The sequence below is a fragment of the Camellia sinensis genome, chromosome 1 (genome assembly GCF_055761805.1).
Source record: "Camellia sinensis isolate YWXY chromosome 1, ASM5576180v1, whole genome shotgun sequence".
NCBI classification, from domain to species: Eukaryota; Viridiplantae; Streptophyta; class Magnoliopsida; order Ericales; family Theaceae; genus Camellia; species Camellia sinensis.
This window is the reverse complement of record NC_138961.1, coordinates 47,084,504-47,098,351: the sequence shown is the minus strand read 5'-3', so window position 1 is coordinate 47,098,351 and position 13,848 is coordinate 47,084,504. Positions and strand designations below refer to the sequence as shown.

The 13,848-nt window shown below is 30.2% G+C and overlaps 1 protein-coding gene across 1 annotated transcript; it reads left to right on the top strand.

The window, feature by feature from the left end:
• Positions 1–3,908: 3,908 nt before the first annotated feature.
• On the top strand, positions 3,909–5,616 carry LOC114285584 (HXXXD-type acyl-transferase family protein). The gene has a single exon (XM_028228631.2). It carries the CDS (start codon positions 4,004–4,006, stop codon positions 5,465–5,467), a length of 1,464 nt encoding a protein of 487 aa, XP_028084432.1. The 5' UTR covers positions 3,909–4,003; the 3' UTR covers positions 5,468–5,616.
• Positions 5,617–13,848: the final 8,232 nt, after the last annotated feature.

Here is a 13,848-nt window from a genome sequence, read left to right as displayed (position 1 = left end):
GATTGTTAGTGAGGGTCGTTTGTTTTCAGAGATAAAATGGAGGGGATTGATAGTGAGGGGATTAATAGTGAGGGGATTGTTAGTGAGAGGATTGATAGTGAGGGGATTAGTAGTGAGGGGATTGATAGTGAGGGGATTAGTAGTGAGGAATTGTTAAATTATTTTTATATAAAATAATAAAACAAATAAAAAAATATAAAAAATTAAAAATTATATTTTTTAAAAAAATTCCAATATATAAAAAATAAAAAAAATAAAAAAATTTCTAATCCCCTCACTATTTTTCTAATACCATCTCTACCTCCTCACTATGAATCCCCTCCCCAAGGGTATTAGTAATACCAAGGTATTAGTAGTACCCTCCCTATCTCTCAAAACAAACAAGGTATTAGTAATACCAAGGTATTAGTTAGTCCCAAGGTATTAATAGTCCCAAGGCTATCTCTCAAAACAAACACCCCATATACTAATCCCAAGGTACTAATAATCCTAGTCCCCTTGCTATAACCCAAAACAAACGGGGCCTATGGGTGTGTTGTTATAATTTTATTAGTTATATATTTTTTATTTTTTATTTTACATAATATATAAAACAACTAATAAAATTAGAAGCGTACATAGTCTAATTGAAATTTTTAAAAGACAGAATAATTCCTCCTATCAAAGGCATCAAATGGACAGCTCCTGATAAATATTTGGGGATTACATGCTAATGGCATCAGGAAAAAAAAAATATTTAGGGAGTGTTTGGTGTAGCTTATATAAGCGCACTTATTTAGGTTATATCACATCTCTATTTTTTTACATATCTTTTCGTAAAAAGTTAAAAAATATATTTATTTAGATAATTCTAAATACTCCCTTATAATAAAATAATAAATATTAATAATTAAAATCATTTTTTATGCCATTGATGTGTAATTCCTCCTAAAAATTAAGGTAATTTGCACTCACTTATCTTAAAATTAAAAACAATATATATATATATATATACATCTCATATTTCTAACTTGATTACATTGAGTTTTTTGAAATTTTTATTTATATGATAATTAGATCTATTTTTATCCGTAATTCATTACTTGTATGAATGTAAAGATAATGTTGTCAATTTCATTCAATTAAAATATATATATTTATTTATTTATTTCAAAATTTGCCCATTATAACAAAATTGTACAATTAACCTTTTTCAAAAATAAAAAATAAAAAAAAAAACTTAGGGAGGTGAGCATAGTTTATCCTAAAAATAATTGTGGGGCCAACTCATATGGTAGACGTAGACTTTATTACTATCTGGTTGTACTTGTACGTCTTCATTTCATGCATGCCAACCGGATCTTCATGTACAAGTTATCAATATGTATGACAAAACATGTACAAATTTAACTACATAAAATTAAATTATAAAAATATATAATGAGAATATTCTTGCAAAATGATGATTTATTTTATTTTATTTTTTTTCTTAAGCTCATTATTAGAGGTGAGCATGATTCAATTGTTTCAATTTGAGTCTAAATTAAGGCTAGGTTTGGTATTTTTTAAAAAAGTCAAAAAATTAAAAAGTCACTATCCTATTTAAGTCACATTAGCTCTCTATTACAGTATTTCAAACTCAACTCATATTTCATAAAAAATAAAAAAATACACTTATTTAAAACATCTCAAATAACCCCTAAGTACTAAATCATAAGTTACGGTTACATAAAATTTAAGCTAAACCGAACTAATTCTACCACTATATAAAGAATACACTTATAATAGCAAAAGGATACAATTTCCAAGATATTTGAGTATTTATAGTAATTGATATAAGGATCATCAATGAGTTGGGTTAGGCTTACCAGTCCGCAACTAGTGTATCCAAATCCCACATATGAACTGAGTCTCCCAAGCATTGACCAATCAACTGGCCAAGTTTGACTTGTTCAGAAAATTAAAATTAAAAATTAAATTAATTTTTAAAATTTAATAAGGCGACAATCTATTAAAATATATACGACATCTCTTTCTCTTATATCTATTTTAATTATTAACTAATCATATCTTTTACAAATCATTAAGTCTAAAAAATAAAATTAGATATTAATTTTCTTAATATTTTTTTTATTATTTTTTCATTTTCTACTTCTCAATATATTTTCCGTACTCCCCGTCTTAACATTTCACATATAATCAAACATCCATCCTATAACATAATCAATATAACTATTGAAATGGAATTGAATTAGTTTATTGTATGAATTAATGAATCTTAACAGTGGACTTCTGTGAGTTAAAGAGCTATTTGGGCTCTTTTTAATTTCATGGTAATAGGCTCGAAATTAGACAATATATAACTCAGTGAACAGTGTTGAATTGGTGTAAGAGAATTATTTTCAGTAAACAGTTTGAAATACGAGCTAATGAAATGTTAGGGCCAGATTTACTCATGCGAACTTTTACAGATCGGATTTATAAGCGAGTTGGATTACAAACCCCTAAGTAAAATCTTAATGCTGTGTTTGGTTGGGAGATTTGGGGAGGGATTTGGAAAGGAAAAGGAAAAAGGTGTGTGAAATTATGTGAAATATAGGCATAATTTATTCACATTTCACCTACCTTTTCTATTTCCCTTTCCAAATCCCTTCCCAAATCCCTTAACCAAACACAACATAAATCGTCTTTTATGAATTAGAATGAGTTAGATATCGAAGCGGGTTGAGGTAGGCCAGACCATGGGATGGATAGACCGGACTAGGTGCATAATTTTTAGTAATTTTTTAAAGTTTTTAATATGTTTATTTAAATATGATAAATTTTACACATATCCATGAGTTTTAAGACATAAATATACGTATGAAGTGACATAAAGAAATGATATAAATTCAGTGATAAATAAAATTTCTAACTCTTATAATTTTTGGATTAATTGTTTTACATTTGCAATAGACTAATGTTATGCATTATAAAATAAATATTATTAAAATTTTATGAAACTAATCTATAGATAATTGCATAAAATCAATAAAATACTACAAATTAATCTAAACATGAAAAATTTTAGGCTTTATTTGTCAAAAAGTTAAAAAGTTACTATCCTATTTAAGTTACATCATCTTATTTAAATTATATCACCTCTCTATCACATCACTTCAAATCCAACCCATGTCCAACTCATATTTTATAAAAAATCAAAAAATACAATTATTTAAATCATTCCAAACCACCCATTAATAAAGATTTTTTATAATATTTTTTTCATAATATTTTAACATTATTATTTACGATATTCAATGCTAAAAGACAAGTTTATAAATTTTTTCACCAAATCGATTTTATTCTATCTACATACCATTAAAATGATATTTCTCCAAAATAATACTGGAGAGTTCTCCTAAAAAAATCACAAAAAAAATGCTAAAAAAATTAAAAAATTAAAAAATTAATTTTTTATCAACTATACAAAACACCCTACCATGTACTACATAAATATTGGAAAATGCTAGAGAGCTCTAAATCTAGCACTTTAATTTGAGCTCTAATGATGTATCAAAGTATAAAAAAAAAACAAAAAACAAAACAAGGCACAAATATCATGTCAGAATGGGTCTTACCTTTTCATTAAAACTATTAGAGCTCTTATATTAGAGCTCTAAAGCATTTTTGATAAATATTTTGTGGTTGCTACTGGCGGATAGGACATAGACAGGTATCAGCTTATAAAATCACTATTCAAAAACGAGAGAGAGAGAGAGAGAGAGAGAGAGAGAGAGAGAGGGGGGTTTGTGATAGCTATCATCAGTACGTGGAACAGACAGAAAGCAAAGCCCAAGCTGTTCAACATTTGTTTTTGTTAATCCAATTTTCTCCCATAAAGTTATGCCTGGAGAATCTCTCGCAAATCTTTCACAGTAGACACAGAAAAAGATACACCCACCCCCATCTACGTATTCATATATATATATATATATATAGTACTCTACTCTCCTACCAAGTGCAACAACCACCTCATATCCATATGCATGTATCATCATTCATAATATATAACCCACCAAAAACTTGCAACTCTCAATCATCATCTTCATCTTCATATAAATCATCAACCATAAACCCAAAACTAAGATTCAAATTCACAGCAGAACAAAGTGAAAGTGAAACAACAACAAACATGGGAAGCTTTGTAAGAGTGAAACAGCCTCTTCTCATCACTCCTTCCGAGCCCACCCCATCTTGTCTCCTCTCCCTCTCCGCCCTCGACTCCCAACTCTTCCTCCGCTTCACCATCGAGTACTTACTCATCTACCGCCCTCGCGCCCCCGTTCTCGACAAACCCACCATCGTAGCCCGAGTCATGTCCGCCTTAGCTCGAGCCCTGATTCCTTACTACCCTTTGGCAGGTAGGGTCAGGGCTCGATCCAACGGCTCTGGGCTCGAGGTAGTTTGTCGAGCCCAGGGCGCTGGGTTCATCGAAGCGGTCTCCGATTACACTGCGTCAGAGTTCGAGAGGGCCCCGCGGTTCGTTACCCAATGGCGCAAGCTGCTGTCGTCGGCCGAGGGCTTTAAAGCGGTCCCACCTCTCGTCGTCCAGCTGACGTGGCTGGCCGACGATTGTGCAGCGTTGGGTGTTGGGTTTAGTCATTGTCTTTGCGATGGGATTGGAAGCTCTGAGTTTCTCAACTTGTTTGCTGACTTAGCCACTGGCCGAGTCAAACTCGGTGATTTCAAAACCAAACCCGTTTGGGAGCGCCACCTTCTCGACCCGATAACATTAGCACCATCGGGTCGAGTCAGTCTTGTCGGGACTCATCCCGAGTTCGTCCGAGTCCCAGACCTTTGCAGGTTCGACACTCGCTTCTCTCAAATCACTCCTACCTCAACCACATTCAACAAAACATGGCTAAACGAGTTGAAAAGACTCGCTATGTCCACGGGTCAACCCAGCGAGTTCCCATACTCGTCCTTCGAAGTCCTCTCCGCTCACGTATGGAGAAGCTGGGCCAGAGCTCTAAACTTACCATCCAACCAAGTCCTAAAACTCCTCTTCAGCATCAACATTCGGAACCGAGTGAAGCCGAGTCTACCCACCGGGTTCTACGGCAACGCGTTCGTACTCGGTTGTGCCCAAACAAACGCAAAGGACTTGACAGAGAAAGGGTTGGGTTACGCTTCTGGGTTAGTGAGAAAAGCTAAGGAGAGAGTAGGGAAGGAGTACGTGAGAGATGTGGTGGAATCGGTGAGTGAGTCGAGGATGGCGAGTCCTGACACAGTGGGGGTTCTGATTATTTCACAGTGGTCAAGGCTGGGACTGGACCGGGTTGACTTTGGGTTGGGGAGGCCGGTTCACGTGGGACCCGTGTGCTGCGATAGGTTCTGTTTGCTGTTGCCTGTTCAAGATCAGACGGACGCTGTCAAAGTCATGGTGGCGGTCCCCACATACGGCGTTGACCAATATCAGTCCCTGCTCAGGAGGCCCTACTCCTGAGAACGATGTGATCATCTCTCGTTGAATTTGTTTTGTTAGTTTTGACTTTGTTTTTGTTTTCTTTTGTTTAAAAGTCCCAAACTGATTCTGATTCTGATCCGCAAACAATTTTTTCAAGAATGCAATCCTCACACCCAAGTTGGCTCGCCATTTGTCGACACGTGGCATGTGATGATCAAGCTGCAAACCTTTTTTAAAAAACAAACCACAATGATTTAGATCATTAAAAAATAAATTATTAATAGCATTAATACATTGAAAATGATAAAAATAAATAAATAAATAAAAGCAACGCATAGAAAGTGGGCGGGGCTCACTATCACATCATTAGTGTTTCCTCTAGTGATCCCTTTTTAGTGTTTTCAAACATTTTTCAAAACAACAATGATTCATTCCATTAAAAACATCACCACTAATAGCACTAATGCATTAAAAAAAAAAAAAAAAAAACACAACTCCAAGACCAAAACATCACATCATTAATGGCGGGACCCACTGTCACCTAATTAGTGGGAGCACTAATTAGTGCTCCCAAGCAGTTTTCTTTTCAAAAAGGAAATAACATATCAGTTGAAAAACGAAAATTAAATTAAATTAATGATGATAAAATTTATAAATTTTAATTATTAAAATTATAAATTGTTTCATGTATTTGTAATTATTTTTGAAAATCCGACTTGATTTGTAATTTTTTTAAAATCTTAAAACATTTTGAAAAATTGTTAAAATGAAAATATTAAACGTCACAGCTTTTTACTACTATTTTGTATTATCACTCACTTGAATTCTTGTAATTGTTTATTGGTTTAATTATAATTATTAAAAGAAAAATGCTTGAGACCTTATTTTTTGGAGATCCCCACAACTTTCTTTAGATTTCAACCATTAATGTATGTGTGGATCCCACTTATATATGTGTGGAGTTTACACCATCAATGGTAAAAATTCAAAAGGAATTGTGAAGGGGTGTGAGGCTCTCTAAAAAATGGAGGTGTCAATTATTGTTGTTATCATTGTCACGTGCATTGTTTTGTAAGATGATAAAAAGATTGAATAAGGTTAGACAATGGTCCTGTTTGGGAAATATTTTTTTTGCCTTTTTTGATTAAAATAATTAATAAAAACAAAATAGATTAAAATGGTTAATATGATAAAATATCACATCTAAATAATAATTACTATTTCATTTTGTCTCTCACAATTATTAAATTAACTACAAAAAAAAGTCAGCTATCATCTAAAACATAATTTTTTTAACCAAATTAAAATAGCTAAATAATTAAAAAGTCAATTAAAATAGACAAGATTCCAAATGGGAGTTTTTGGCCCTATTTGGTAGGGCTTATTTCCAACTTATTTCAGTTTTAGCTTAATTTAAGATATTTTGATGTGTTTGGTTCAGTTTAACAATACAGCTTATAACTTTTTATAAGTCAAAAATTAACTTATTCTTTGAGTGGGGGATGAGAAGTTTAATTTATAAGTTAAAAATCAGCTTATGTTCATAATTATAAGTTATAAGTTGTTAGATTATAAATTATAATTACTTTCTCACAGCTCTACCAAACGGGGCCTTTGTTAGAAAAGAAAAATTATTGAGTCTTCATAGCCATTGTTGAAATATAGTTAAGATTTCTCTATTTTATTTGTTTGTTATTATTATTTTAATTTTTTTGGGTGAAAGTAATTAGTGCTTGTAGCATCATATATTAAATAATAAAATTAGAGAGCCGCTATTTCACTTTATATTATTTCAAATATAATTCATTCTTCATTTTTATTGTACATAGTTATTATTCTTATTTACTTTACTCCAAATATATTTATTTTTATGTACAATAAAAATAAAAAAATAAAAATATTTGAAACAAAGTAAAATGTGAATAACGGTTCTCTAAAATTATTGTGCTTTATAGACTTGTAAGATTAGACTTTCTTATTTGATTCTTACTAGTGGTAATCCGTGCTATGCATGAGCAAGTAACAAAAGCTGATAAACAACAAGATTTTAAAAATTGGACCGGACTGGCCGATTCGACTGGTTGAACCGTCGACCGGTCGGGGTTCCAGTCCGGATACACCCACTAAATTGTTCGAAATTAAAAATCGGCCTATTTTGTAAAAATCGAAAAAACCAGCAGTTGAACCGTCGAACCGGTCGACCCGGGGGAGGTTCACCGGGTTAATAAAATTGAATTTTTGTTTATTTTTTATTCTTTCTTTCTTATATATATATATATATTATATAAAAAAAATTTAATTGGAAACTTTCTTTTAAGGGTTTTTTCTTGTGAGGAAATTTCATTGAGAGCTTGAAATTGTTGTGAAAATCTCTACCTATATATAAGAAAAAAAAATTTCCAAAAAAACTCAAGAAATTTATGTGAGATTCAATCAAATTTATTGGAGGGAAATTTTAAATTTTGATATCTCTCCAAAATTTTTACTCTTCTTTCAATCAAATTATTTGAATTAAAATCATATGGAGGGAATAGTGAATATTTGATTTCTTCTTCCAAAATTAAAATTAATAATATTTTCAAATATATTTTTATATTTTTTAGTAAAAAAAGTATTAGGAGAAATATTTAAGATTATTTAATTTTTTTAATTTATAATTTTACTACTTATATTTTTATTTAAATATAATTTTAATATATTTATGACGTCACGGTTCGATGTCGAGTTGAACCGGTGACCCGTCTACCCGATCATTTTTCCGGTACACTCATCGGTCCGGTTTTTAAAACATTGATAAACAATACTAAATATGTTAAAAATTAATAACAAAATTCTATGATATTAATTTAGATAGATACTTAAATAATAGATTTGATTGATCTCAACTAAAAAATAAATGTCAGAGTGAGATTTTATAAATATAAGATAAAAATAAAAATAAATTAAGTGTGAATTTCAAGATAAACTATAAGAATATAAAAAATGAAAATCAGATAAATCCTAGAAAAAGAATAAACTTAATTGAAAATGAAGAGTAAGAGTAGATCCTGTAAATATAAGACAAAGATTAAAAAAAAAATCAAGTGTAAATGTGAAGATAAATTATAAGAACATAGAAAGAGAAATTTAAATAAATCCTAGAAAAATGAGGTAGCGAGAAATTTAGTAAATATCAAATGAAGATTGAAAAAAAAAAAAAAATCAAAGTTGAAATTTAAAAATTCAAAAATTCAAAAATAAGATAAGATAATCTTGATATGAAAAACATCTAATATAACTCTAATAATAGAAGAACAGGAGAGAATAATAGTTTTAAAATTAGATAAGAGTAAAATGTCACCTATAATTTTTTAAAATTTGTTAAAAAAGAACTCAAAAATAAGAACCGTAGTAAGTTAAAAATTATATAAGAGTTAAATGCAATCTATAATTTTTTGAAATTTAAATTTTGTATAGTTAAAAAATCAACATTTATGTTATCTTATTATACAAATTTTAATTCTATTTTTAACTGTTTTTGTATTCTAAAGCTATTTAATTACAAACAAAATTCAAGGATCACTTTTCTTTTTTTTTTTTTAAATTTGTTTTGTGTCTATAACCTATAAATTTCAACAACTTTCGTATTTTGAAGTTTTTTTTTTTTAACATCTTAGTTAGTTTTATTTTTACTATAGCGACCCCGGTCTTTTTCCCATTTGATTAGTGTATCCGGACTTAGGTTCCGTATATTCTGTCATTGTATAATTGTTGTTGTCGTCCTTTATTTTCTCATTTGGAGTTATAGGATGCAATGGGCAGGTATGTAGCAGGTTGGTTGAGCTCGGAAGCAAAGGGTTGCTGCCCAGAATTTTGATCCTTTGCTCGAGCGAGAAGTTCTTCGCTCGATCGAACTCTTTGTTTTGGTCCGTCGCTCGAGCCAGGGTTTATTCGCTCGAGCGAGCGATTGTGTCTAGTTTAGACCTGAGAGCAGTGTTTCTTCGCTCGAGCGAGATTTTCTTCGCTCGAGCGAGCGAGGTGTATGTTTTCGAGTTCCTCGCTCGAGCAAGCATTCTGTCGCTCGAGCGTGCTTCTGGGTTGCAGACCTGAAGCATTGCATTCTTGGCTCGAGCGAGATTTTCTTAGCTCGAGTGAGGATTTATTGTGTCTGGTAGCTCGAGCGACCAAGTCTTCGCTCGAGCGAGCCTGTCGGGTTTAAATAGGCAGCAGCGTGTTTCAGATTAGTTTTTCATCCACTTTCAGATTCCAAAACCCTAGGTACGAGTTCTCTCTCCCTCTACACACCTTCTCTCTTAGGATTGATCTACTTAGAGTGAGTTTCTACCTTAGATCCTTTATTAAAAAGATAGAGTGAGTCGAGGGCTTCCATTTAATCTAAACGTTTGGTGGTTTGGAGCACATTGGAATTTGGGTCTTCATCTCCGTCTTCTCCATTCGGGTTATTTTCTTCGAGGTAGGGATTTCCTACTCCAATGTATACGTTGTGTCCTAAGTTCTGGCATTTTAATATCTTGGGGGTATTTTGGTAATTTTGGGAAAAACCCTAGTTGTTTAAATAAATTGAATTGTATATTTAATTTAAGGAACATTGGGGAAACTAGTTAAATTCATGAGGTTGAGCAATTTATTGATTAAATGGGGTAGTTGGTTAATTTAAATCACTCGTTCATTTAATTGTTGAGTTATTTATTTCCAAGTCTAGAAATAACTGTTTTGGACTATCGGTGGAGGATAGTCGTGATTGTTGTAGACACTGCATGTGGAATAGGGATAACTGAAACTATTCATTGATTAAGTCATCAATTTTGACTGTTGAATTAATACAGACATTATGTGTATTGATTGTGTGTTGTATATGTTATGTGTTTACATACATTGTTTTGTGTGGGAGGAGATAGGGGATGTACTCCACGGTTTAGGGGAAGATAGGGGATAGACCTCTAAACCGGATTTTGTTTGGGAGGAGATAGGGGATGGACTCCATTAGCATCACTTTTATGTGTGCTTATTTATATTGAAGTGTTTTTATTGATACAGCACTAAAATGTGTATCAAACTAGAAGTATGAAGTGTTTTGATTTGAGCCTGAGTCTCATTTGTTTGTTGACATTGGAAGAATGTGAATATGATATATATAGTTCACTGTTGTAAGTTTGGCCAGGTTCTGAGCCATATTGATAATGTTGGAAGGTAAAACGTATCTTAGACATTAGTGTCATGAGACAGTTTAATGATGTAATTGATTATTTAGGTTAATCATCTATTAAATGCTATCGCTTTATTCATTGCTTATATTTGGTTTAGTATATTTCTACTGGGCTGTGGCTCACCCTATATGGGAACATCATTTTCAGGTTCAGGTGATAAGCTACCTCCAAGGACTTAGCTTGGAAGGATTTGGATTTTGAGGACTATCTTTAGTTATTTGTTTTTATTTGATAAACATTCAAGCCTAGGGCTTTATTTGTATTTGAGTTAGAACTCATATTTTTGTGTCCAAGTGTTGGCTTGGGAAGATGTAAGCCCATAGGACATTTAATTTGATGTTACATGTAATGTTTTCATTTTGTAATACTCTGATGAATGAGATAATGAATTGTTTTCTTTTAATATTGCATGTCAATGATATATATATAATGGGTTTATTTTGAGGGCGTGACATTTACTTTATGTTATATGATAATATAATCATTCATTTTAAATAATAAAGCATTAACCATAGAACGCACATGACATGAATATTTCTATGACAGTGGCACGTAATATAAAATTCAAGAATCATAGAAAAAAAAATTCTTACCTATGATTTTTGTGTAAATACATAAAATACATTTATTCAAACTAAATTTTAAAATTTTGATCATTAATATGTAATGTGTTTATAATTTCAAGACAAACATAGTTGAATAACAATTTTGTTCATAAGAAATTAACCAAACTTTTATTAATTATTCACATATTGAATCCAATCTGTTTAAGAATTACATAACAATTGAAATTAACTATTAACTATTAATTAAGTAAAAAACATGTATATTGAGTTTTTGCTCTTCGAATGGATCCAAATGACCTTGTCTACAATTGGTTTTCGTTATATATATATATATATATATATATAAGAGTATTATGAGTTAAAAATAAAGTAATTTATTTGTATATTCATTAAGAATTTTAAAATCCAATCTAGTGCTTCAAATATTTCTTTGTGCAGTTGACTTTTTACTACAAAAGTGAAACTTATCATTTAAAAACTTAATCCTACTCACTACATATATGCAAAGAAACAAATTTAAATTCATGAATATCTCAAATAAAAAAATAAAAATATAAGCAAAAATATTTTAGAGCTACTACATAATTAAGTTTATGTACGTCAGAATTTAAATTGAGTGCCCTCCTTATATATTACAACAAAATCGAACACATAAATTAATATAATTGAAGAACAAAATGTAATAAAAAAATAAATGAGATTTAATAAAAACTTCTTTCAAACTCGTGAATGTGTTCCAAATACTCTTCTCGATTGGTCCAATTTTTATTTAAAAAAAAATGGGTGAACTCCAACGGCATCACAAAGCATCACTCTTTGTATTGGTCTTTTAGCCCATTGTTGCCATTTCTACTTTTTTCCTGTACGTTGTAGTTATAAAATTTTAAAAAAATGAATAATAAATTTTGGAGGCATAAGCACATCTACTACATTATTATAATTTCAACAACTAACTTAGATTATGATGGAAAAAAAATAAATACACCAAATAGACTAAAACTAAAACAAACAAAAAAATCTGCAAAAGAAAAAAAAGAGCAAAAAACATAATATGGTATTTCAAATATATATTTCTTTTCACATACAAAAAATCTTGCATAATTGGTTGAATCACCTGTTTAATTTCTCGGTTCTTCTGTTTTCCAATATTTTTGCACAATTTCATATTGTCATGGAAGTAAGGTTTTGAGATTTATAGTTTAATTTATATATTTTTTTTGAAATATCTTTGAGTAGGATATAAATTTGATGAATGAATTTGAATTAGACTCAAACTTATCTTTTATCTATAAATATTTTCAAAAAATCCTATCCATATAATATTACATATATCTATGCCTTAAGTAATTAAAAAGTGAAAAAAAATATATTTAAAAAGAGGAAAAATAAATCCAATATTGTTGTCCAATTTCATATTGTCATGGAAATAAGGTTTTGAGATTTATAGTTTAATTTATTTATATTGAAATATCTTTGATTAGGATATAAATTTGATGAAAGAATTTGAATTAGAGCCAAACTTATCTTTTATCTATAAATATTTTGAAAAAATTCTATCCATATGATATTATATATATCCATGCCTTAAGTAATTAAAAAGTGAAATAAAATATATTAAAAAAAGGAAAATATAAGAAAATAGAATGAGAGAAGAATAGATATGTCACCTAAAAAAAAATTTAATGCGATGTTAGAATTACAAATTTAAAATTTTCTAAGAAATCACTACATTATATAGAGTATAGACATACAAATAATTATAGATCCCTACACTCTGAATTAATTGAAGACGCCTTAGAGGACAAAAATAGAATATAAAAGTGCAACAAAATTATTCAGCGTTATGTTTGGCACCACTTAATTTGACTTTGTTTCTGATATAATGAAGTTATTTATTTATTTATTAACGATAAGAAGGGGAGGTGAGCACATGCATATGATGCTAAAGTCGTTTGGTGTGGGAGGACATGTGATGGAGCAACAGCCTTTCTCCTACCTTTTTTTTTTCTTTTTCTTTTTTTTTTTTCTTTTTAACAGAGCCTTTCTCCTAATTAATAATTGAATATAAAAACTCTTATTTGGGCCATAAAATCAGAGATGGTTAAATTATTAGGTGGCGTAACTTATGGTTTTTAATGCTTAGGCTTTATTTGGGGAGTGCGTTGGTTTTTTTACTCTAATCTGGAGTTAAAAAATCTCATTTGAATTAAGTTTTTTCGGCTTTTTAACTTTTATGAGAGAAAAATTAAATGATTATGATTTAGATGTGACATTTATTTTATTGATGTTTTAGTCTATTTTATTTTTTTTGTAACTATTTTAGCCTGGTAGTTCCATAACAAACGAGGGCTTACTTTAAGGTCTAGAAGAATTGAAACAAATTATTCATGCTCCTCTAATGTTTCACTATTGAGAGAGTTTATTCAAAATCACTCATCTTTTAAACTCATTTTTGTGTATTTATTAAAAATCGTGCATAACACGGATATCATGCTAGTTATAAAATAAGTCAAATTTAATAACATTTTGAGTATCATGCTAGTGAATCACTGTATTTAGTTTTAATTTTTTGGAAATTGAGTATTTTATTTTTTGTGTTTTTTTTTTTGGTTTTTAATGAATATTTTTAAAATTTTAAACAATTTTT